This window comes from Rattus norvegicus, chromosome 14 (genome assembly GCF_021556685.1).
Source record: "Rattus norvegicus strain SHRSP/BbbUtx chromosome 14, alternate assembly SHRSP_T2T, whole genome shotgun sequence".
NCBI classification, from domain to species: domain Eukaryota; kingdom Metazoa; phylum Chordata; class Mammalia; order Rodentia; family Muridae; genus Rattus; species Rattus norvegicus.
Window position 1 is genome coordinate 84,182,873 of NC_141547.1, and position 20,656 is coordinate 84,203,528.

Here is a 20,656-nt window from a genome sequence, read left to right on the forward strand (position 1 = left end):
ACTTGTAAAGTAGACATCTGATCTCTGCCCTCTGTGGAGGTTGTGACCTACAAGTTGAGAAACAGTGGATTAATATGACTATACTTGCCTTTTAAAGTTATTTTCAAATCTATCTGTCATTTGTCTGTCTGTCTGTCTGTCGGCATTTTGTGTGTGTGTGTGTGTGTGTGTGTGTGTGTGAGAGAGAGAGAGAGAGAGAGAGAGTGTGTCTGCGCATGCGCGCGCACCATGCTATGCCTATGAAGGTCAGTGGACAATGGTTCTCCTCTTCACCTTGTTGGGGCGGGGTTTCCTTTGTTTCTGCTGCTGCACAGCATGCACTCCAGTCTAGATTACAGATGTGCGCTTCTGCACCTGGCTTTTCATTTTGGTACCCGGGAGCAAGTTCTGGCAAGATCTTTTCCCTGCCAAGTCATCTTTCCAGCTCTCACCCGTCTTATGGTTTTATATTTTGGTGAAGACATGGCATCCTTCTAAAAGACTGGATTCTTTGCACTTTTACTGGGTCAGGGACTGTCCCTGGCCCTCTGACCTCTACCACTTGGCTCTTCATTCTCTGACCATGCACCCTTAGCTGTCAATATACTTGTCTGTCTTCTTGTATAGGTAGGGAGTTCTGGGGGGTGGGGGGTGTCAAGGTCTATATCTCTTTGTAATACTGAATATCTAATAAAAATATTTCCTCTCTTTAAAAAGATTAACGCTGTAGGGGCTAGAGAGATGCTTCAGTGGTTAAGAATACTTGTTCTTCTAGAGGTCTCAGGTTCCATTCCCAGCATCCACATGGTGGCTGGCAAGTTCTGTAACTTCCGGAAATCTCACACCCTCTGCTGGCTTCCACCGGCACTACATGCACACAGTGCACAGAGAAACATGTAAATACTTCTAGATATAGAATGAAAAAGTAAATAGTCCTCAAAAAAAAATTTTTTTTTTCAAAAACTTTATTGCTACTTGGAGAGGTAGGTCAGCAGTTACAAGCAAGACTGCATTTGCAGAAGACCTGAATTCAATTTCCGGCACCCATTCAGTAGCTCACAGCCATCCACAATCCAGTTCCAAGAAATTCACATCCTCTTCTGATCGCCAGGGGTACCAGGCACACATGGTGTTATAAACATGCAGGTAAAGCACTCGCTCATATACATAACATTGATCTTGAAAAACAAGGACAAAAAAAATTGAGACAGGGTTTCTCTGTGTAGCCCTGGCTATCCTGGGACTCTATAGATCTAGAATTTAGGAGACTGAAACAGAAGGATTGCTGCGAGTTTAAGGACAGACTGGTCTACAGAGTGAGCTCCGGGCCAGCCAGCTGTTTCAATTCCTTGGTCATCTTCCACACACAGCAAGTGGCCACTGACAGGTCTGCCTGGCCCCCAGCTGCTATCGGTAGAGAGCTGTAAGCATTGCCAGTGTGGTAGAGTACGGTTTGGGATGGTACAGCGGACACAGTCCTCAGCTTCACTTGCACACTCCTGACAACAGGCGCCCAATACCTCATCAACCAACCTGTCTCAATTCCGATAAATGTGTGTTTGCAAAAAGAGAAAGAAAAAACAAAAACAAAAAAACCCCATGAGCTTAGCATGGGGGTGCACATCTGTCATCCCAGTACTTGGGGAGTAGAGGCAGGAGTTCAGGGCCAGCCTGATGAATGTTTCAAGTTCTGGCCAGTGAGGGTGCATAGAGAGACCCTGACTCAAAAAGTAAAGTTGGGAAATCTGTCAAGGGGAAGAAGAGCTCTCTGTGACCCTCTGCTCTGTCTTGGTCAGAGCACTGATAAACAAGGACAAGCTATTTGTCCTCAGCTTAGCACTGTGCTTCCTTTAATCTTTGATCACCTTGATCTCCTTGTCTGCCATAATCAAATGCCACAGACTCAAAGAACACAAGTGCAGTCTTCAACGTTGGAAGCCAGAAGGCAGAAATTAAGATATTGGCTCTGTCTGGGCTTCCTCTTGGATCCTTCTTGCCTCTTGCAACTTCTGATTGCTAGAAACCCTTGGCATTCTTTGGCATGTGGATACAGCAGTCTGAGAGAGAGAGCTCTGCATTTCCTGTGTTACGTGGTATTCCGTTTGTGTGCGATCTTCCTCTTCTGGATCCCGGGTTGAAGTTCTATCCAGTGTTATGTACGCTTATCTCAATTATCCACAGAGACCCTGTTTTCAAACAAGGTCACATAGAGAGGCTCTTGGCATACATTTCGAGGGGCTACTATTCAGGTCACAGAGAATATGACTGGAGGAAATCTAATAGGACAAAGAGTTCTCAGGGAGAATGAGGCTGGTCTCTCAACTGGACCTCTACCTTGCCTCCATAGTCAGTCTCTTGAGTGTCCACCAAGAGGTCATGTGTACATTGGCATCTCTGTATGTATCCTCCTACCCCTAACCATACGCTGGTGCATTCCTGGTATCCCAGTTTATTCCTTAGTTTGTTTTTCTCCCCTTCCCTTGCCGCCTTCTTCCATCCCTCTTTTCCTCCCTCCCTTCTCCCTCGTTCTCTCCTCTTCTTCCTTTCTTTTTTGAGACAGGGTCTTATACAGCTCGGGCTGGCCTTGAACCTTCTGACCCTCCTGACGCCTGTGTGTCACCAGCCAGTGCAGTTTTATGTAGTGTTGGGGGTTTGGAGCTAGGACTTTGTGCAGGCGACCAGCTGAGGTATACTCCCAGCCTGCTTCCTGTCTTTTTAAGGCGGGGTTTCCCTCTGTTACCCAAACACTGGCTCAAGACATCATCCTGAATCAGCTTCCTAAGTGGCCGGTACCATAAGCCCCCATCTCCATACATAGCTGCAGCTATCTATCTATCTATCTATCTATCTATCTATCTATCTATCTATCTATCTATCGTTCGCTCTTTCTTTCTTTCTTTCTCTCTTTCTTTCTTTTCTTTCCTTTTCTTTTTTTTTTTTTTTTTTGGTTCTTTTTTTTCGGAGCTGGGGACCGAACCCAGGGCCTTGCGCTTCCTAGGTAAGCGCTCTACCACTGAGCTAAATCCCCAGCCCCTTTTTCTTTCCTTTTCTTTTCTCTTCTTTCTTCCGTCTTTCTTTCTTTCCTTAAGTCCATCACCTTGGAAGGTTCCTGTTTTGTTATTGTTGTTTGGTTGTCTTTGCAGTGCTAGACAAGGATGGTGGGGTCTCCCGCTGTTAGGAGAGTGGCCTAGCCTCAGCTACAGCACCAGCCCTCTTAGAATGGCCTGCGTCTCTCCATCAGACTTACTCCTCATATCCGTCCTGCCCCTCACAGTCTGCTGCCCATCTGTGCGTGCGTGCACTGCTGTTCCTTTTGCTTGGTTTTGTTTGTGATGCTGTGGGTGAGAGCTAGGTCCTTCTGCATGCTAAGCATGTGTTTTATCAGTAGCAACCCCTTGGCCTCATCTGATCCTCTTTTTGCTAACATTTAAGGAATGTTAGTGGGATTTTCTGGACGAGGACATTGAGTCCCAGAGGGAGTAAAATGCCATCAAGTTGAGCAGAGCTAATGGTCTCCTGGGCTTACCACTAAGGTCACCCCCAACCAGTTCTACGCCTCGCCAAGACATATGGAACAAGGGGACCTCCACTCTGCTGCCATATACAGTCCAGCCTTGCTGTCAGTTGGTTGGGCAGGCTCCCTGTAGCTCCTTGACCTGTGTTCCTGTCCCCAACAGTACACCTATGGCGGTTCTCAGGTGGCTATCCGGCCCTCATGGACTGCATGAACAAGCTAAAAACCAACAAGGTATCCCAGCATCCTGTGTGCATGTTGCTTCCAGCCCAGCCTTGTGTGGAGGGGAGTGTGGGACAAATTCCTCTGCCACCCACAGGGCACACTGACAGGGTAGCCTATTCCCCTGCTTACTATGCCTACGATGCTCTTCCTCCAGGAGTACCTAGAGTTCCGGAAGGAGCGGAGCAAGATGCTGCTGTCCAGGAGAAACCAGTTGCTTCTGGAATTCAGCTTCTGGAATGAGCCACAGCCCCGAGCTGGCCCCAACATCTATGAGCTGAGAACATACAAGCTCAAGGTACCTCACTTCCAACAGAGTCCCCTTTTCCCTCTACCCTCCCTGCTGTTGTGTGGCTGTGCAAGAGCTCGGGGTAGGACAGCCTGATGCTTCTCCAGCTTTATGGGCTCAGAGCCGAGGTATGTGCATTGGTATGCATAGCTGCATATCAGATGGGAATCAGGGTCTAGGAACAAGTCCTGTGGCCCTGGGAAAGGCTACTTTCCTATCCCTGCCCCTGTGATATTGGAGTCCAGGTAGGGCTCACTTCCTCCTCTCTCTGGGTCTCTTTCAGCCGGGAACCATGATCGAGTGGGGAAACAACTGGTGAGTTGGCACTGGGGTGGAGAATGTGGCCGTCCCTGCTGTCTGTGACATTAGGGAACAAACCCATTAGGTTCCCAGTGAGCTTTTTCTGGGCTGTGTCCCAGGAGCCCAGCATGCTCTGGTCCTTGAAGCTCTCAGAGAAGGATCCTCCGGGGCAGTGCAGGGTCTCTAGGGAAGTGCGGCCAACTAGGCAGCAGCTGCACTCCCAGAAGCCATTCCCTGGGCCCCGCTTTGGACCCCTTCTAAAAATGTAGCCATCTTGGGGGACCATTGGTTGAGCTTCTGTCCTGTGTTCCCTGCCATTTCCAGGGCTCGGGCCATCAAGTACCGTCAGGAGAACCAGGAGGCGGTGGGAGGCTTCTTTTCACAAATAGGAGAGCTCTACGTGGTACACCACTTATGGGGTAGGTTGGAGTCACTGAAGCCTTTGTCTGTCTCTTCATAAAACATGTGGATGCATTTGTGCTCCTATAGTTCTAACATCCTAACAGAGGAAGACTGTACCCTCAGACATAAACTAGCAAAAAGGACTCATTTCACCATGAGACATACTGGGGGAGACTAGGCAGGGGAAGACAAGGACTTTTTTTTTTTGAGTAGACAAGATTGTTCTGAAGGGTGAAATACAAATCCTGACTGAAGGGTGAGAAAACCAGCAATGAACTGTGGGAGGCAAGGGGGTGCGGTGAGGTTTCCAGTGGGAGGAACCATATGTGAGGAAGAGAGTTGGGCAGGGGAGCAACTGGGAAGAGTGAAGATGGGCTGGAGGAGGACAGCTACCAGATCAGGCTGGGCCCCCGCAGGCTGTGGGAATGAGTTGGGGTTTGTCACGGCTGTGGTGGGAGGAGGCAGCGACCCCATATGAGTTCTGTAGCTGCCACATGCTTTGCGGAGAGTACCTGTGGGGATCAAGGTAGGGAACCAGGCAGATGACACGGGCTGACTTCCAGTAGTCACACCAGCATGCTCAGATTCGTTTTTCTATGATCCGTGGGACTTGAGGATGGATTGCTGGGGGAGGAAGCAGAGGAGGAAGGAGAGGGTAGGGGGAGCATTGTGACTCATCCCTAAGCAGCTGCGTGCCTTGTCTAAGGCAAGGGGGTCTAGGAGAAGAGCTAGGTCATGGGATTGGAGGGTGATTCTGGGAGTATTATGTATTAAGGATGCCGATGCTAGGCTAGTCGGATGGCTCAGTAGGTGAAGACACTTGCCACCAAGCCTGACAACCTGAATTTGATTTCCAGGATCCACAAGGCAGGAGCCATCTGACTCCTGCCATTTAACTTCCGACCTCCACACACTCATTCCCCACTATAAATAAATATGTATAGGCAGTAAAAAAAAAATAATAAGATATATATGCATCCAACTAGAAATATCACATGGGCACTGAATGTAGAAATCCAGGGGAGAATTTGAGACTGGAAAGGAGTTGCCAGTGTAGGTGTATGCTTCCAAACCCCTAAGCCCTACCAATCCTCTCACAGGGCTTTCCTCCAACAGTCTGCATTTGGCTTGTTTTCTGCTAGCTCTGGAACGTAGATTCTAATTCCTTAGAGTGGTTTTCTTCTCGTTACCCAAGTTTTTCTGTCATCTCCACCTCCTTTTTTATTTATGTTGTTTGTAATCATCTGAAATTAATCTCTTTAATATGTGTGACCTTGACACAGCAGTGTCTGTTGACAGTCTAAGGGAGAGGCATCTGGGGAGGAAGGGATAGTAGGGATTTGGGACAATGGGGGAGGCTCCCACCCTCCGTGCTGAGGGAGGGATCAGGTAGGTTCTCTTAAGAATGAGCCTGTGCCTTTCTCACAGCCTACAAAGATCTGCAGTCTCGGGAGGAGACTCGAAATGCGGCCTGGAGAAAGAGGGGCTGGGATGAAAATGTGTACTATACAGGTGAGTGTTTCCTCTGGGGGCCGGTGGCACCTTTGCAAGTAGTCTGCTGGGAGACCTGGGGATGCAGGGCTCTGCGAGTTTCTCTGCAAGGACAGTTAACATCACTCGATCACCTTCAGTGTAGGGACTCGCTGTTTTATTTGTCTTCTGTTGTAATCCCCACACCATCCCCTCACCTTTTGAACCAATGTCTTGCTGTGTTGCCTAAGCTCATTCTGAGTGAACATTTTCCCTCATTCTTCCAAGTTGCTGGGTTTATAGGCCCGAGCCACTGTGTACAGGCGGGAACTTACTTTGACACGAATTTGACATGCCACATGATACAATGAGTCCTGAGACTTTAGGACTCTAATACAGAGGTGACCTCTCTGTGACATGTGACCCAGGGTCAGTTCTGCACCTCTCAGAGGTTGCCTTCTTGTCAGATGGTAATGTAGATGCTATTCTGGCTGCAGGGAAGACTGGGAGTTAGTTTATGGAAAGGGCTTTGCCCTGATAACGTCAAAACATGCAGCAACTTTTTCGAGTGAATTTTCCCTCAAACTGTTGCCACTGCTAGAAGCACAAAGATGCATGCAGGGTAAATAGATACTGACTGTGCCTTCAATATCTGCTGGACGGGGGGTAAGTGGGGTGTATGAATAAGCAGGAGTCTGCCCTGCCCTCGGTGCCTTTACAGTTAATCTTCCACACATCTGCTGGGTTACAAGAGCATGTCTGCTGAAGGAGGTGGCGTGAGCCTTGCTATTCCAAGTGCTGACAGCACTGGCATCCAGTTACTTCAGAAAAAATGCCTAGTTAGCTTCTTCTAACCTTCTGTGAACTAGATTTGTAGGGATTTGTATACACATCAGAGTCTGGGAAGTTAAGCACAGTACTTCCTTGGCCCAGAACCTGGGCCGGAGAGGTGGCTCAGTGGTTAAGCACAATATTGTTCTTAGAGAGGACCCAGGTTCAGTTCCCTGGGCTCATCTTGGGAGGCTCACAGCTGCCTGTAAATCGAGCTCTGGTGGATCTGATGTTTTCTCCTGACCTCTGTGGGCACTGTACTTGTGTAAATACCCACATGTGGACACATGAAAAATAGATAAAAATCCTTTAAAAATAAAAAAAAAAAAACTATCCTCCCAGGGACTCTCCTGTGATATCTGTCCCTGCACTGCATGGCCTCCTGAGCTATACCAGGGGTAGTTGCACCAAATCAAATCTCTGGCCTTATAGCTCTTGCCTTGTCAGTGTATACACAGTCCTCTCTTGCTTCCTGTTTTGGTGTTGGGATCGGCATACACTTTGTCACAGAACCGCAATCCTGGCCTTAGGATGGATTATTCTTCAGCCGACCTCTGTGTCCTTGTTTTCATAGCATTAGGCTTCGTGTGTCTTGTTTGCTTTGGAAGCACTGAATCCGAGGGTTCATATAGTACCTTAGTGTACTACCGCTGAGCTACCTCATTTTCACATAGAAAATGGATAAAAGTCCCCCAAATATGCAGCTTCTTACTACCTAATCCTGCCTCAGAACCATGGGCACTCTCAGATGACAGTAGGGACCCCTTCCTGTCACAGGCTTTTGTGAGTTTTTGGGTGGCGACTAAGGGTACCCTTGCCTCAGGCGCCCTGTAACCTCTGCTTTTCTCTCCATAGTCCCTTTGGTTCGACACATGGAGTCACGAATCATGATCCCCCTGAAGATTTCTCCTCTCCAGTGAGGCTGGCACTGCCTCCACCTCCTTCCCTTTCTCCTTTGGAGTAACCTGGAACAGAAGAGCTTCTGGGCCGGCTGGCAGAGTTTTTCTCTCAACTCTGGAAGACTTCTGATGGGTGGTGTTTGGCTTAGAAAAAGATGACGTTTTTTGAGAACTTAGTCTGTCTATCCCCATCCAACCTCTCTCCCATGCTGGATGAAGTTTTTAATGCCCCTAACTGCAGAATAGCAACCTTTCCAGCATTCACACATTTTCCTCTTAAGATTCGTTATGTCCAGGACAGCACGTCCCCAGCTAACACTGTGGCCATGGCTAGCTGTTAGGAGGTGTGGTGTGAAAGGATATCAGACTAGGTATGGCCCAGGAACTCTCTGGTATCTTATTTGTTAAAAAATCAGCAAGCCTGAGCCTTTAAAAAAAAAAAACAAGCAAACAAACAACAACAACAACAATAACAAAAACCCCTGGAACTGCCATAAACTCTGAAGTCATCGAAGTCAGGAGGAGATCCAGAATCCTACTTAAAGGGCTGGGAAAAGGATAGGAATGGGAAGGGTTTGGGTACATGAGACAGGCTTGACGCAGGAATCCTTCAGAAGTGGGCACATAGGATTCAGAATTTGAAACGCAGAATTAGGAAGCTAGCACAGAGTGACAGAGGATCTTAAGGGAGGACCCTGTTCCTAGACAGGTGGAGAGGCTTAGCCGTGTTTTCCACACAGCGCGGTTAGAACTTGCATATGCCCCAGCTCTTCTGCACATCTTCCTTCCTACAGGCAAAAATACAGGCTGAGACCTAGAGTCCCATCTTGAATTCTTTCTTTCCCAACTTGACATCCTGTCAGCCAAACCTTCATTTTGCAGAACCAGTAGGCCTGTGGAGTGGGTTCAGTGATTCTGGGGTCTCTTCAATGACCCCTCCCATACCTCATGAACCCCCTGCTTAGCATGGTTTTGCTACCATACCAGGAGAATGTACTGGAATAGTTGATGGAACCAAATTAAATATTTACTGTAAATTGTGGTGTTGTCTTCATCTGCAAGGAATCTCAGTAGTTGTCTAAGGCAAGGCAACTTTCAGTTGGCAGAGGACTATGTGGCCTCGATCTCCTGGGGAACGCATCTTCAACTTCACCCCAGAGCAAGAGAAGGAACTGTTTCTGCACAGCCAGGTAGTCACTGTACACGGTCCAAGTTGCAAACAATCAATTTACTCCAGAAATGTCAGGAATAGGAAACACCTGAAGTTTATAGATACTGCATTAGAGCACTGGTTTTTGTCTTGGGAAAATAAAAGAAAAAAGTGATGCACTTGTGTGAAGCGGAAACAAGTGTAATAAAGGATTATGGCCCTGCCTAACTCAGTTCTTTTTTTAGCGTAGTGACCCAAATAGTGTCAAGTCAAGTTAGAGCCAGGTGTGGTGACACCTGCCTTCAAAGTCCAATGAGAGCAATGCAGGCGGATCTTAGTGACCAGCCTGACCTACATAGCGTTCAGGGCCGGCAAGTGGTGCTATGTAGTGAGCCCATCCCTAACAAGGTCAGAAGGCAAAATCCACTAAGGTCCACATTATAGCACAGCGACACTTGTGCCTTCTTGAGGATACCACAGACTCACTCAAGTGAGTCGGCGGAGGGCCCACTACTTCACGCGCTGGTGAAAGGAAACGAAGCACAGACTCTTGGACTTCACCGCCACAGCTTCCCAATTTAATAGAATTAGAAATGTTGCCCAGCTAGGACACTCCCCTTCCTTGCTTCCCAAGCTGCATCAGGTCTTTCGGACTCACTTCCGGTCTGTGGCTCTTGCCTTCCGCTTCTCTATGGTCGCGAACCGGAAGTGGATGCCTGGCTGGAAGGCGTGAGGATCGTTCTGGTGAGTGAGGCTGCAGGGCAGCCGACTGGGGTTGCAGGTCCTCGCCGGGTGCACGGGGTTTGAGATGCAGACGACACTATGCGTGTTCCCGGTCTGGCGTCCTCACTTGTCGGGTTCCCCCCAGGGCTTGTGGCCGTTTTCTGGAAACAGGAGCAGCATCCTCTGTCCCCTGATTGTAGTCTCCTGATAGTGCTGATGGCAGAGGTAGCGGTAGGACCTGGTCGATGGTCCTTTTGTGTGTGTGGGAAACGTTCCTGTGTGACCGTTGGGATTTCCTAGGTTTTCCGTGCCAACCTTGTGGCTTTTGTCAGATGAACCCGCCACTTGGTTAGCTGTCACTGGCAGCCGCTTGCGGTCCTCTGAGAGGACGCTTATAATGCGCTGTGTAAGACTCCAAGGAGACGTAGTGAAGAAAATTTATTGCTGTCGAATAAAGACAGAGAGCGCGAAGTGCGGGGGTTACGAGGGAAAAGAGGCCGGGCTTTTCTTTATAGTGTCCCCTCCGTTTCCAAGCTAGCTGGCCTGACTTAGTGTACTCGATTCATTAAATATTTTGCTTATCTTAATTTTTAAACAAAGGAAAACAAGATTTTTCTTTTTTAAAAAAACTATGTATCTTTTTTTGTTTTTGTTTTTTCAAAGATTTTATTTATTATATTTAAGTACACTGTAGCTGTCTTCCGACACGCCAGAAGGGGGCATCAAACCTCATCAGGGATGGTTGTGAGCTACCATGTAGTTGCTGGGAATTGAACTCAGGACCTCTGGAAGAGCAGTCAGTGCTCTTAACCACTGAGCCATCTCTCCAGCCCAAGATTTTTTTTTTTTCTTAAGTTATACTGAAAAGGGCCCGGGCAGTAAGAAGAGGTACTACCTGCTCCGTTTTAATGAAGATTTAAATGCAGTCACTATAGTCCAGTCTGGCTGGCAGCTTCTGTCGTCCAGGTCGGCTTCACGTTTGTGAAGATCCCTCTGCCCCAGTCTCCCAAGTGCCGTGATTATTGATGTTTACCACTATCCTGTCTCACAACCCCATTTTTTTTCTTCGAGATTTTATTATGTAGCTCACACTGACTTTCGAACACATTGTATAGCAAAAGATGACCTGGAGTATCACGCCTGCCAGCTCTAACTCTGACCTGGTCTCGTCACAGGCATGTCCCACCACACACAGTTTTATGTGGTCCAGGAGATCAGACGCAGGTCTTTGAGTATGCTAGGCCAGCTCTGCCAACTGAATTACATTGCCAACGTCACAGTCACTTTTTAAACTTACAGTTACTTTGGTAGAAGAAAACTTGAGGTCTGCATGCCATAAACAGGAAACTGCTTGCACTGATAATGATATAATTGCATAATATACATGGTATGATGAAACATTAATTAATAAATTCTACCTCGGTTTCCTTGTCTAAGGCTCTGAGACAGAATCCATTTCTTTCTTTTTTTAAAATTATTTTTATTTTATGTGCATTGGTATTTTGCCTGCATGTATGTCTGTGTGAGGTATTAGATTTCAGAGTTACAGACAGCTATGAACTGCCATGTGGATGCTGAGAATTGCGGTTGGATCCTGTGGAAGGGCAATCAGTGCTTTTAACTTCTGAGTCATCTCTCCAACTTGAGAATCCATTTCTTACAAGAACCTTGGCACTTATAAGTGTTAACAATAAACTAGGAAACTTGAAGCGATTAGACATTTCGTTGGTGATTTTTGTTTTTTTGAGATGATTTCTCACTGTGTAAACCAGGCTGTCCTCAACCTCACAAAAGATCCACCTGCCTCTGCTCCCCTCTCCTAGAATGCTGAGATTAAAGGCGTGTGCCATCCCAGTTGGCTAGAAAAACAATAGCACAGCATTGGGACCCATCTATAACCTCAGAACTGTTGAGGCCCAGGCAGAAAGTTCTTCTCTTTGAAGCAGGCATGAGCTTCGTGGACTTGTCCAAAAGGAAGGCCAGGCAGATTAACCTGTCCTCTGGTGTTTAGCATAATGTGATAACTCAGGCACCACCCCAAATCACGTTCCTCACCCTCAGGATGTGCTTTGTAACTCAGTGCTCCTACAAGCCCCGAAGAAGGACTACTGTCTGTTTAATTCGACAGGAAACAAGAATGAAGTGGTTTGTTGAGTGGCCCATGCCTCTAGAAAAAGTCACATGGAGGTTCCAACTCAGGCTTCTCCCAGAAGTGTTGGTGATAAATTAAGGGACAAAACTACCCCCCCTTAGAAGTTGGGGTGACAATAAGAGGTGAAACCTCGTAAAATGTAGGCTTTGTTCTTAGTTTTGCTTTTTGTGTTTTCTTTTTTTGAGACGGGGTCTCATTATGTAGCCTTGGCTAGCCTGGAACTCATAGAGACCTTCCTACCTCTGTCAACCTCGTGCTGAAATTAAAGGCATGTGCCACTGCACCTGGCTCTTTATTTGAATACTAGAGCTAGACAGACAGACAGCAGGGATACTGGCGAGACTGGGAGATGCAGTACTGCAGGTGTTGTGAGTACTGGTGGAGCATCGGATGGGCCCTTACTAGCTCTGCAGCTTTGGGAAAGTGTCACCTCTCTCAGCCTTGCTTTTCTCATCTGCTAGATGTTAGAGAGGGTAGTGGTTCTTACCTGAGTGGTTTTGTAAAGTAACCAAGTGTGATCATATCCATCAAGTGCTTAGATAAGTCTACTACTCAGTGGTCAGTCAGTAGTATTGTGAATAGGGTTATATATCCACCAGCAGGAATTAAATCTAAATTTATGAAGCACTTTGACAGGCTCATGAGTAAGAGCAGAGCTCATAATCTTGGCAAGAACATGGTTGGTTGTTTTGATTAAGATAGAGCATTTTTGGTATATCCCTCAGTGTCCTGGGACTCACTATGTGGACCAGATTGGCCTTAGACTCAGAGGTCTTCCTGCCTCTGCTTCCTGAGTGCTGAGAATTGAGTCGTATGCCATCATACCCAGCTAAATTCTGAAATATTCTAAAGCTTTCTTTCTTTTTATTACGATGGTTGTAGGCTACCCAACGTGCTGGCGGCTGAACTCAGGCCCACTGCAAAACAGTACATGCTCTTAACTGTTGGGCCAGCCTGTCAACCCTGACACTGGGAGATCTTCCCTCATGAGCCTCTGAATTTCATTATTGTCCATGTGACTTCCTCTGTTTGTTTCTATTGTCAGTTGATTTAAGTCTTTTCTCTCTCTTGGTTAGTTTGGCTGTGAGTTTGTCTGTCTGTCTTTGCTAAGGACCAATTCTTTTGCTGACATTTCTTTTCTCTCTCTCTTTTTTAAAGATATTATTTATTTATTTTATGTTATGAGTACACCATAGGTGTCTTCAGACACACCAGAAGAGGGCGTCAGACTCCATTACAGATGGCTGTGAGCCACCGTGTGGTTGCTGGGATTTGAACTCAGGACCTCTGGAAGAGCAGTCAGTGCTCTTAACCTCTGAGCCATCTCTCCAGCCCCTTTTTTTTTCTCTTTTTAAATGTGGTTTATTTCTTCTAATCTTAGGTGCATTTGGTGTTTTGCTTGTGTTCATGTCTGTATGAGGGGATGGGATACCCAGGAATTGGAGTTACAGACAGTTGTGAGCTGCCATGTGGGTGCTGGGAATAAAACCTAGGTCTTCTGGAAGAACAGACAGTGCTCTTAACCCCTGAGCCATTTCTCTACCTCCCTCCCCACCCCCGCCGCCTCTAAAAATACTTTTATTAATTATTTGAATTTAAATTATTTTTTAAAATGTTATGTTAATGTGTATTTTTCCTACATGTATATCTGTGCACCATGTGTGTACTTGGTACTTTAAGATGTCAGAGGGGATCAGTGCCCTGGAGCTTAGTTCTAGATGAATGCAGGGATTCAAACCTGGTTCCTCTGGAAAAGCAACAAGTGCTCCTAACTGCTGACCCATCTCTCCATTTCTCTGTGGGAAACCCTTAAAAGCTTTCTCTCCTTAACAGCTCTCTGACCTGGAAGCACAATGTCATCAGAATCCAGCAAAAAAAGGAAACCCAAAGTGATCCGAAGTGATGGAACCCCAACTGAAGGGAAACGGAATCGATCTGACACAGAGCAGGTGAGATTAGCCAGGGCTCCTCTGTGCTGCTGGAAAACTGCAGACGATGGCCAGAAACTGCCTGTGAGTGTGGAGGAGCTCAGGGTCACGTGTACCAGAGACACTCTGGTCGCCCACACTAGACCAGATGATGAGAGTCCCTTCGATTTGACAAAAGATGAGCGTTAGCATAAGGTGCTGGCCTGTTGGATATTTGTATTGCACAGAGAGCACGTCCCAGCACACTGTCCCCAGCTTGCCTGTGCACTGACTGCACAGCTCTAGAGCTTCCGAGAGAACTCGTCTTTGGTACCAGAGGCACCAAAGGACTTCTGTGGCCCAGGAGCTCTTTTCACCAGCACAGTCTTCTCCTCTTTTTTCTATTTCTCTCTCTTGGAATCTGTCAAGCTGATCCATGCCTTAACATGGAGGATTCTTTGGCTGGTTTGTTGAAACATGGTCTCAGCCCAGTTAGCCTTGAACTTGGTATGTAGCTGAGGGTGACCTTGAGTTTCGTATCCTCTTTCCTTCACCCTTACCCTTATAACTTAGCTGTTCTGATTGTTTAGCAATTTTTTAAAAAAATGTATGCATGTGGTGTTTTGCCTACGTGTATGTTTGCGTACCGCGTGCATGCAGTGCTCCTGGAGGCCAGAAGGGGACACTGAATCCCTAGAACTGGCGGTACGAACAGTAGTAAGCTCCCATGTGGGTGCTGGGAATGAGCACTGGTTGCTGTTAACTCCTTCACTCCAGCCCCAGGCTAATTGGTTTCTGATTGATTTGTTGTTGTTTTGAAACAGGGTTTCACTGTGTAGTTTAGGTTAACCCAAAACCTTAAGATCATCTTGGATCATCATTGGATATACTGAGATTACTGGAGTGTGTCACCACAACTGGCTTGTTTGTCTTTTGAAATAGACTAAGGAAGCAAATCAGTTTAGATTTAAATTAAAAAGCAACATGGGCTTCTGTGCAGCTTAGTGGTAGAGCCTGTTTTCAGACTATGCAAGACCCTGAATTAGAACCTCATATCAAGAAACATTCCTTTTAGTGCTTGTTTGTTTAATGAGTAGGCAGTAACTTCTGAACAAGTGCAGGAAATAAGTCCTATCTTACAACCCAGAGCTCATTTTTTTTTTAAATTTTTTTTTTTTAAGATTTTATTTTATTGTATGAGTACACTGTAGCTGCCTTCAGACACACCAGAAGAGGGCATCAGATCTCATTACAGATGGTTGTGAGCCACCATGTGGTTGCTGGGATTTGAACTCAGGACCTCAGGAAGAGCAGTCGGTGCTCTTAACCACTGAGCCATCTCTCCAGCCCCCAGAGCTCATTTTTTTAAAAAAATGTTTGCTTTGTGTGTATACGGGGGGGGGGGGTTTGTTTGTTTGTTTTTGTTTTTTGATTTTGTTTTTGGGTTTTTTTTTTTTTTTTTTGCCTTTTGAGTGTTTTAAGCACATCATTGTGTGCGGGGCCTGCAGAGGCCAGGAGAGGGCGCTGGTTCCCTTGAACTGGAGCAGCCATGTTGTTGGGAAATGCAGCTGGGTCTTCTGCAGGCTCAGCAGGCGCTGGTAGTCACTGCACTACTGTTACAGAGCCTTAGGTGAGTTCTGTGTAGGTGAAGGGGAGCTTACGGACGGAGTGAAGTAAAGAGAAATGAAACAACAGCACCTCCCTTAGTTTCAGGAAACCAAGATTAATGTAGAGATTTTTCTTTTCGCATTGATCAGAGCATTGCTAATTTGTTTGTTTTTTGAGACAGCTCTGTGCTTAGTCCAAGCTGGCTTGACGTCAGCATCACCCTGCCTCCATTTCCCAAGTGCCACAATTGCAGGAATATGCCACAAGGCCTGGCTGGGCGTGTTTTCTAATTTTGTGTATGTGTATGTGTGTTCACACGTGTGTCTCACTGTGTCGTCTAGTTGGCCAGGAACCGCTGTGTAGCCCAGACTGACCGCACACTGGCAGGCGTAATGTCCTTACATAATGAAGGTATTCATCCTTACTGTCCCTGACCCTGGCAGAGACCCTCACCAGGACCTCTCTTCTTCACAGGAAGGCAGATACTATAGCGAGGAGGCTGAGGTTGACCTGCGGGACCCCGGCAGAGACTATGAGTTGTACAAGTACACTTGCCAGGAGCTACAGAGGTTGATGGCTGAGATCCAGGACCTGAAGAGCAAGGGCAGCAAGGACGTGGTAAGGAGAAGGGCCAGGCATGCTAAACCTGGTATGTCTGCAAGCTGGGGCACGCTCGCAGTTAGAGGTTGGGGTGGAAGCACCAGAGACCTGCCTACTAATTTGTTAGAATTTGTCATAACAGCCCCATCTCCCGCTACAGTAACCAGAGTACTAGATACCTTTTTCCTATGACTATAATTTGTTATTATAGACGTAATGTTTTTTAGATGGCAGTCGCTTTGCTAAGTGTTGAACTATGTGCAAATAAATCGTAGAGCCCAAATAAAATGATCATGGATGTTAAATGCATGAATTAGGGAGAAATAAAGCTAAACGGTGTGACTAAAATCTGACAGGTGATTTCAAGAAGTCCCTTTTCCCAGCAGTCTCACTTATTTTCATGTGTTATATCTATAGCTCTAGTCTTATAACCAAGCTTTCTATAGTCAGCCCACTAACCCCACTCTCTCCCTCCCTTTATTTATTTATTTTTTTCCCTTTGAGACTATATAGCCTTGGCTGACCTTGAAACTCCCAGTGTAGACCAGTCTGGCATTGAACTCTTGCCTCTGCCTCCTCATTACTAGGATTAAAGGCCTTAGTGTGCCATCGAGCTTAGCCTAACTCTTTCATTTCTTTTTTTTTTTTTTTTTCTTTTTTTCGGAGCTGGGGACCGAACCCAGGGCCTTGCGCTTGCTAGGCAAGCGCTCTACCACTGAGCCAAATCCCCAACCCCAACTCTTTCATTTCTTTTATGACATTTCCCACTGTTCTGGGCTCCCTTTAGACTCTGCTGACGGCCCTGTGTGGGGCTGGCTTGGCAGCCAGGGTCTGGAGGGAACTGAGCCACCGTCTGTCTGTTAGCGGTCTTTACCAGTCTCTTTGTGCACAGGCCATTGAAATAGAAGAACGAAGGATCCAGAGCTGTGTGCATTTCATGACTCTAAAGAAGCTTAACCGATTAGCCCATATCAGGTTAAAGAAAGGAAGAGATCAGACCCACGAGGTAGAGTTGAAAGGTTTGATAACCTGAGCTCTCATCCCTCCTCTCTGCCCCTTCTTAACTAACCCTGTGCCCTTCTCTGACTTTGCTGATGGTCAGTCCCAGCCCAGATCACCCGGCTCACTTCATCCCCCCTGCAGGCCAAGCAGAAAGTCGATGCCTACCACCTACAGCTGCAGAACCTGCTCTACGAAGTGATGCACCTGCAGAAGGAGATCACCAAGTGTCTGGAGTTCAAGTGAGTCCGGGAGGGCAGGGTGTGACTTACTAGTCGGCGGCACTGCCTGTTCCTCCGTGGGAAGCAGAATGGGCGAGCTTATTAGACTACAGGATTTGGAGAAGAGTCAGGACATCACTTCGGATGGAGAACCTCAAGCAGTCATTTCAGACCCCACAAAGAACCATGGAAGCCTCTTGGCCCCTTCTGAGGTTTGAAATCAGCACTTGGTAAGGGTAATGTTTCTCCTCAACCCGCATTGTCATTTATTCACCCTCTGGGCCACAGAGTAACAATGCCTAGTTGCCCCATTGAAGAAACAACGTGCCTGTTGGCTAGCATAGCCTGCTCCAGTGCTGGTTTTGAAAGTATGGCAGTTGGGAATGTATAAAACCAGCAAAAATGTTATTCCTCCTCTGTCATCTTTGCTTTGCTGGCCAAGTCAGACTGTAATGAGCGCAGGCAGGAGCACAAAGAAGGGTCATGGGCTCTGCTGGCAATGCCCAGGCTCTGCCTCTCACTCGCTCTGGGATCTTGCGCACATTTGAAAATGGGAAAAAGGGGTTGGGGATTTAGCTCAGTGGTAGAGCGCTTGCCTAGCAAACGCAAGGTCCTGGGTTCGGTCCCCAGCTCCGAAAAAAAAAAAAAGAAAACGGGAAAAAGAACCTGGGAGTGGTAGCTCACACTTTTTCTTTAAAAAGATAGATTTGTTTGTTTGTTTGTTTGTTTATTTATTATACATAAGTGCATTGTGGCTGTCTTCAGACACACCAGAAGAGGGCATCAGATTTCATTACAGATAGTTGTGAGCCACCATGTGGTTGCTGGGATTTGAACTCAGGACCTCTGGAAGAGCAGCCAGTGCTCTTAACCACTGAGCCATCTCCCCAGCCCGTGGCTCACATTTTTAATCCTAGCACTTGAGAAGCAGAGGCAGGCAGATGTCTATGAATTTGATTCCAGCCTGATCTACAGAGTGAGTTCTAGGACAGCCAGAGCTAACAGAGAAACCCTGTCTTGAAAAAACAAAAACAATAATTACCTCCCCCCCCCAAAAAAAAACCAAAATGAAAAACAGAAGAAGATTATATATATATATATATATATATATATATATATATATATATGTATGTATGTATATATATTATATATAATAAAAGGTAATAGGTTTAAAATGGAGCTAAAGCCCCCCCCCCTCCTAAGAATTACAGGAGGCAAGGACAGAGGTGAGGCCAGCATGCTTTTTGACTATGGTAGCTGCCATGCTTATGTGACCGTGGCATGAACACTCGTGACATTAACCCCACAGAGAATCATTTTTTTCTCTAAACAAGCAAAATGTAAAGCCTCTAGATCTTGTTCACTTCTAGTTCTGCCTGCCTGGCTTTTCCTCATCTTAGAGGTATACAGTGAGAATGTTTTAAAGTTATGTGTAGTCTCTCAGGTTTATTCTTCCTTGGTGACATGTCTTGGTTTCAACATGATGCAGGGATTCTGAGTCTCTTAGCTAATAGTTGTCCTGTTCAACCAGGAGACGTTTATAAATTTATTAAGTATCCTTCCCAAGCTTTCAGCAGGTTTGTGGGTAAGTAGGTTGAGCAGCACGGGCAAATGACGTTGTGTTGTGTCACTGATACCCTCTCATCACACTGAAATGCCTGTCACTGAGCATTTGCTGGGATAGAGTCCCAGGATCTCAAGTAGCCAGGGGCTGGGGCTGCACAGACAAATGGAACCACTGTCCCTGCTAAGCCACAGTTTGGGGCTCTGAAAACGGCTGCCTGAGGACGTTATTTCTGCTCGTAGGTCAAAGCATGAAGAAATCGATCTGGTCAGTTTAGAGGAATTTTATTCAGAAGCTCCACCAAACATCAGCAAGGCCGAGATCACCATGGGAGACCCTCACCAACAGACGCTGGCACGTTTGGACTGGGAGCTGGAGCAGCGGAAAAGGTGGTGCTTCCTCCTTCCCGACCTGGCTAATCAGTGCTCGGTCATGACCCAGGAGTAGGCCAAGCAGTCTCCAGGACCAAATCTTACTTTCTTATTAATTCACCCTGGATTATTCGAACATGACTGACCTCTTCCAGGGTGGGCTCATGACTGTTGAGGCTATCAGTAGGAAGCTGGAGGTGGTGGTGGCTCAGTGGTGGAGTGTTTGCCCACTATGCACAAGGCTCTTGACTCAGTGCCCAGCACTGCGAGGAGGGAATCTGCACTGGAAGAGGGCTCAGTAGATAAAGTACTTATTATACAGGCGTTGACCCTGAATCTGTATCTTAAGTACATGTGAAAAGGCTGGGTGAAGCGGCGTGAGTCTGAGCTGTAGAAACTAGTAGATCCCATGACCTTTCTAGCCAGCCAGCTTATGCAGTGAGCCCCAGGCTCAGTGAGAGACCCTGCCTCAAAAGCCAGGCAGAGAGTAAGGAAAAAGGTCAGTTGGATTGACCGTTGCTCTCCACACGTGCTCTCTCGGATGAGTATACCCACACACACCTTCATGCGCGTGCACACGCTCATGTGCATACACACACACAAATTATAGAGGCAAGTAAGACATGGGGAGAGAGCAGGGGGACGGACGACAAGATAAAATGATAAACATTCATGAAGATGTCACAGCAAAACCCACTTGTTTGTTTACTATTAGTTAATCTCCTTGTTACTCTGACAGAATACCCTAACAGACATACTAGGGGAAAGGGCTTATTTTGGCCTAGGTCTGAAAGTGAAGCCGCTGGTGACTGCGTTCCCAGTCAAGAAGAGAAGGGAACACTTGTCTTGCTGGCTTCTCCTTAGGTAGTATAAGACCCAGGGCAAGAGAGTGCTGCTGCCTGCTTTCATAGATTTCACATGCGTGCGTGCGTGAAATTAGTTCTCCTCCCACCTTTCCATGAGTTCCTAGGGTTGATCTCAGGCCATTATGCTTAACCAGCAAGTGCCTTTACCCAGACATACAGTGTAGCTGAGGGTTACTGCACTTCTGTTCTCCCTCCCGCACCTCTCCAGTGCTTAGATGTAGATGTACACCATCACATCTGAGTCTATGTGATGCTAGGCCAGCACTCTACCAATGAATTCACATCTTAAACTCCTAAAGACCTCCTATTGCTGTGATAAAACACCACGACCAAAAGCAACTTAGGGAAGAAAAAGTTTATTTCAGCTTACAACCCTCAGCTCACACTCCCACTGAGGAAAGCCAGGCAGGAACGCAGAGCAGGAAGCTGGGGTCGTTAACTGGAGCAGAGACAGTGGAGGGATGCTGGGTACTTGCTCGTTCCCCTTGGCTTGCTATAACTTGAGTTTAATCCCTGAAAACCACATGGTAGGAAAGAACCGACTAGTGTAAGTTGTTTTCTGATCTCCACACACGTGCCATAACACAGG

General features: G+C 46.8%; 2 protein-coding genes across 10 annotated transcripts in view; both read left to right on the forward strand.

Moving 5' to 3' along the window:
* The window catches only part of Nipsnap1 (nipsnap homolog 1), a 38,529-nt gene extending 29,586 nt beyond the window's left edge, over nucleotides 1-8,943 (forward strand). For all 5 annotated transcript variants that reach the window (XM_087583863.1, XM_087583864.1, XM_087583865.1 and 2 more), the window contains 6 exons: nucleotides 3,657-3,727; nucleotides 3,873-4,013; nucleotides 4,288-4,319; nucleotides 4,629-4,723; nucleotides 6,135-6,218; nucleotides 7,863-8,943. In XM_087583863.1, coding sequence (XP_087439989.1) covers nucleotides 3,695-3,727; nucleotides 3,873-4,013; nucleotides 4,288-4,319; nucleotides 4,629-4,723; nucleotides 6,135-6,218; nucleotides 7,863-7,927 — 450 coding nt within the window. In that variant the 5' untranslated portion in view covers nucleotides 3,657-3,694 and the 3' untranslated portion in view covers nucleotides 7,928-8,943. The remainder of the gene's footprint in view (nucleotides 1-3,656; nucleotides 3,728-3,872; nucleotides 4,014-4,287; nucleotides 4,320-4,628; nucleotides 4,724-6,134; nucleotides 6,219-7,862) is intronic.
* Nucleotides 8,944-9,760: 817 nt separating this feature from the next.
* The window catches only part of Thoc5 (THO complex subunit 5), a 33,771-nt gene continuing 22,875 nt past the window's right edge, over nucleotides 9,761-20,656 (forward strand). For 3 of the 5 annotated variants that reach the window (NM_001401407.1, NM_001401408.1, NM_001012153.2), the window contains exons 1-6: nucleotides 9,761-9,800; nucleotides 13,765-13,880; nucleotides 15,921-16,064; nucleotides 16,939-17,052; nucleotides 17,190-17,287; nucleotides 19,073-19,219. In NM_001401407.1, coding sequence (NP_001388336.1) covers nucleotides 13,785-13,880; nucleotides 15,921-16,064; nucleotides 16,939-17,052; nucleotides 17,190-17,287; nucleotides 19,073-19,219 — 599 coding nt within the window. In that variant the 5' untranslated portion in view covers nucleotides 9,761-9,800; nucleotides 13,765-13,784. The remainder of the gene's footprint in view (nucleotides 9,801-13,764; nucleotides 13,881-15,920; nucleotides 16,065-16,938; nucleotides 17,053-17,189; nucleotides 17,288-19,072; nucleotides 19,220-20,656) is intronic. The other 2 variants (XM_087583866.1, XM_087583867.1) reach the window with 1 other exon arrangement.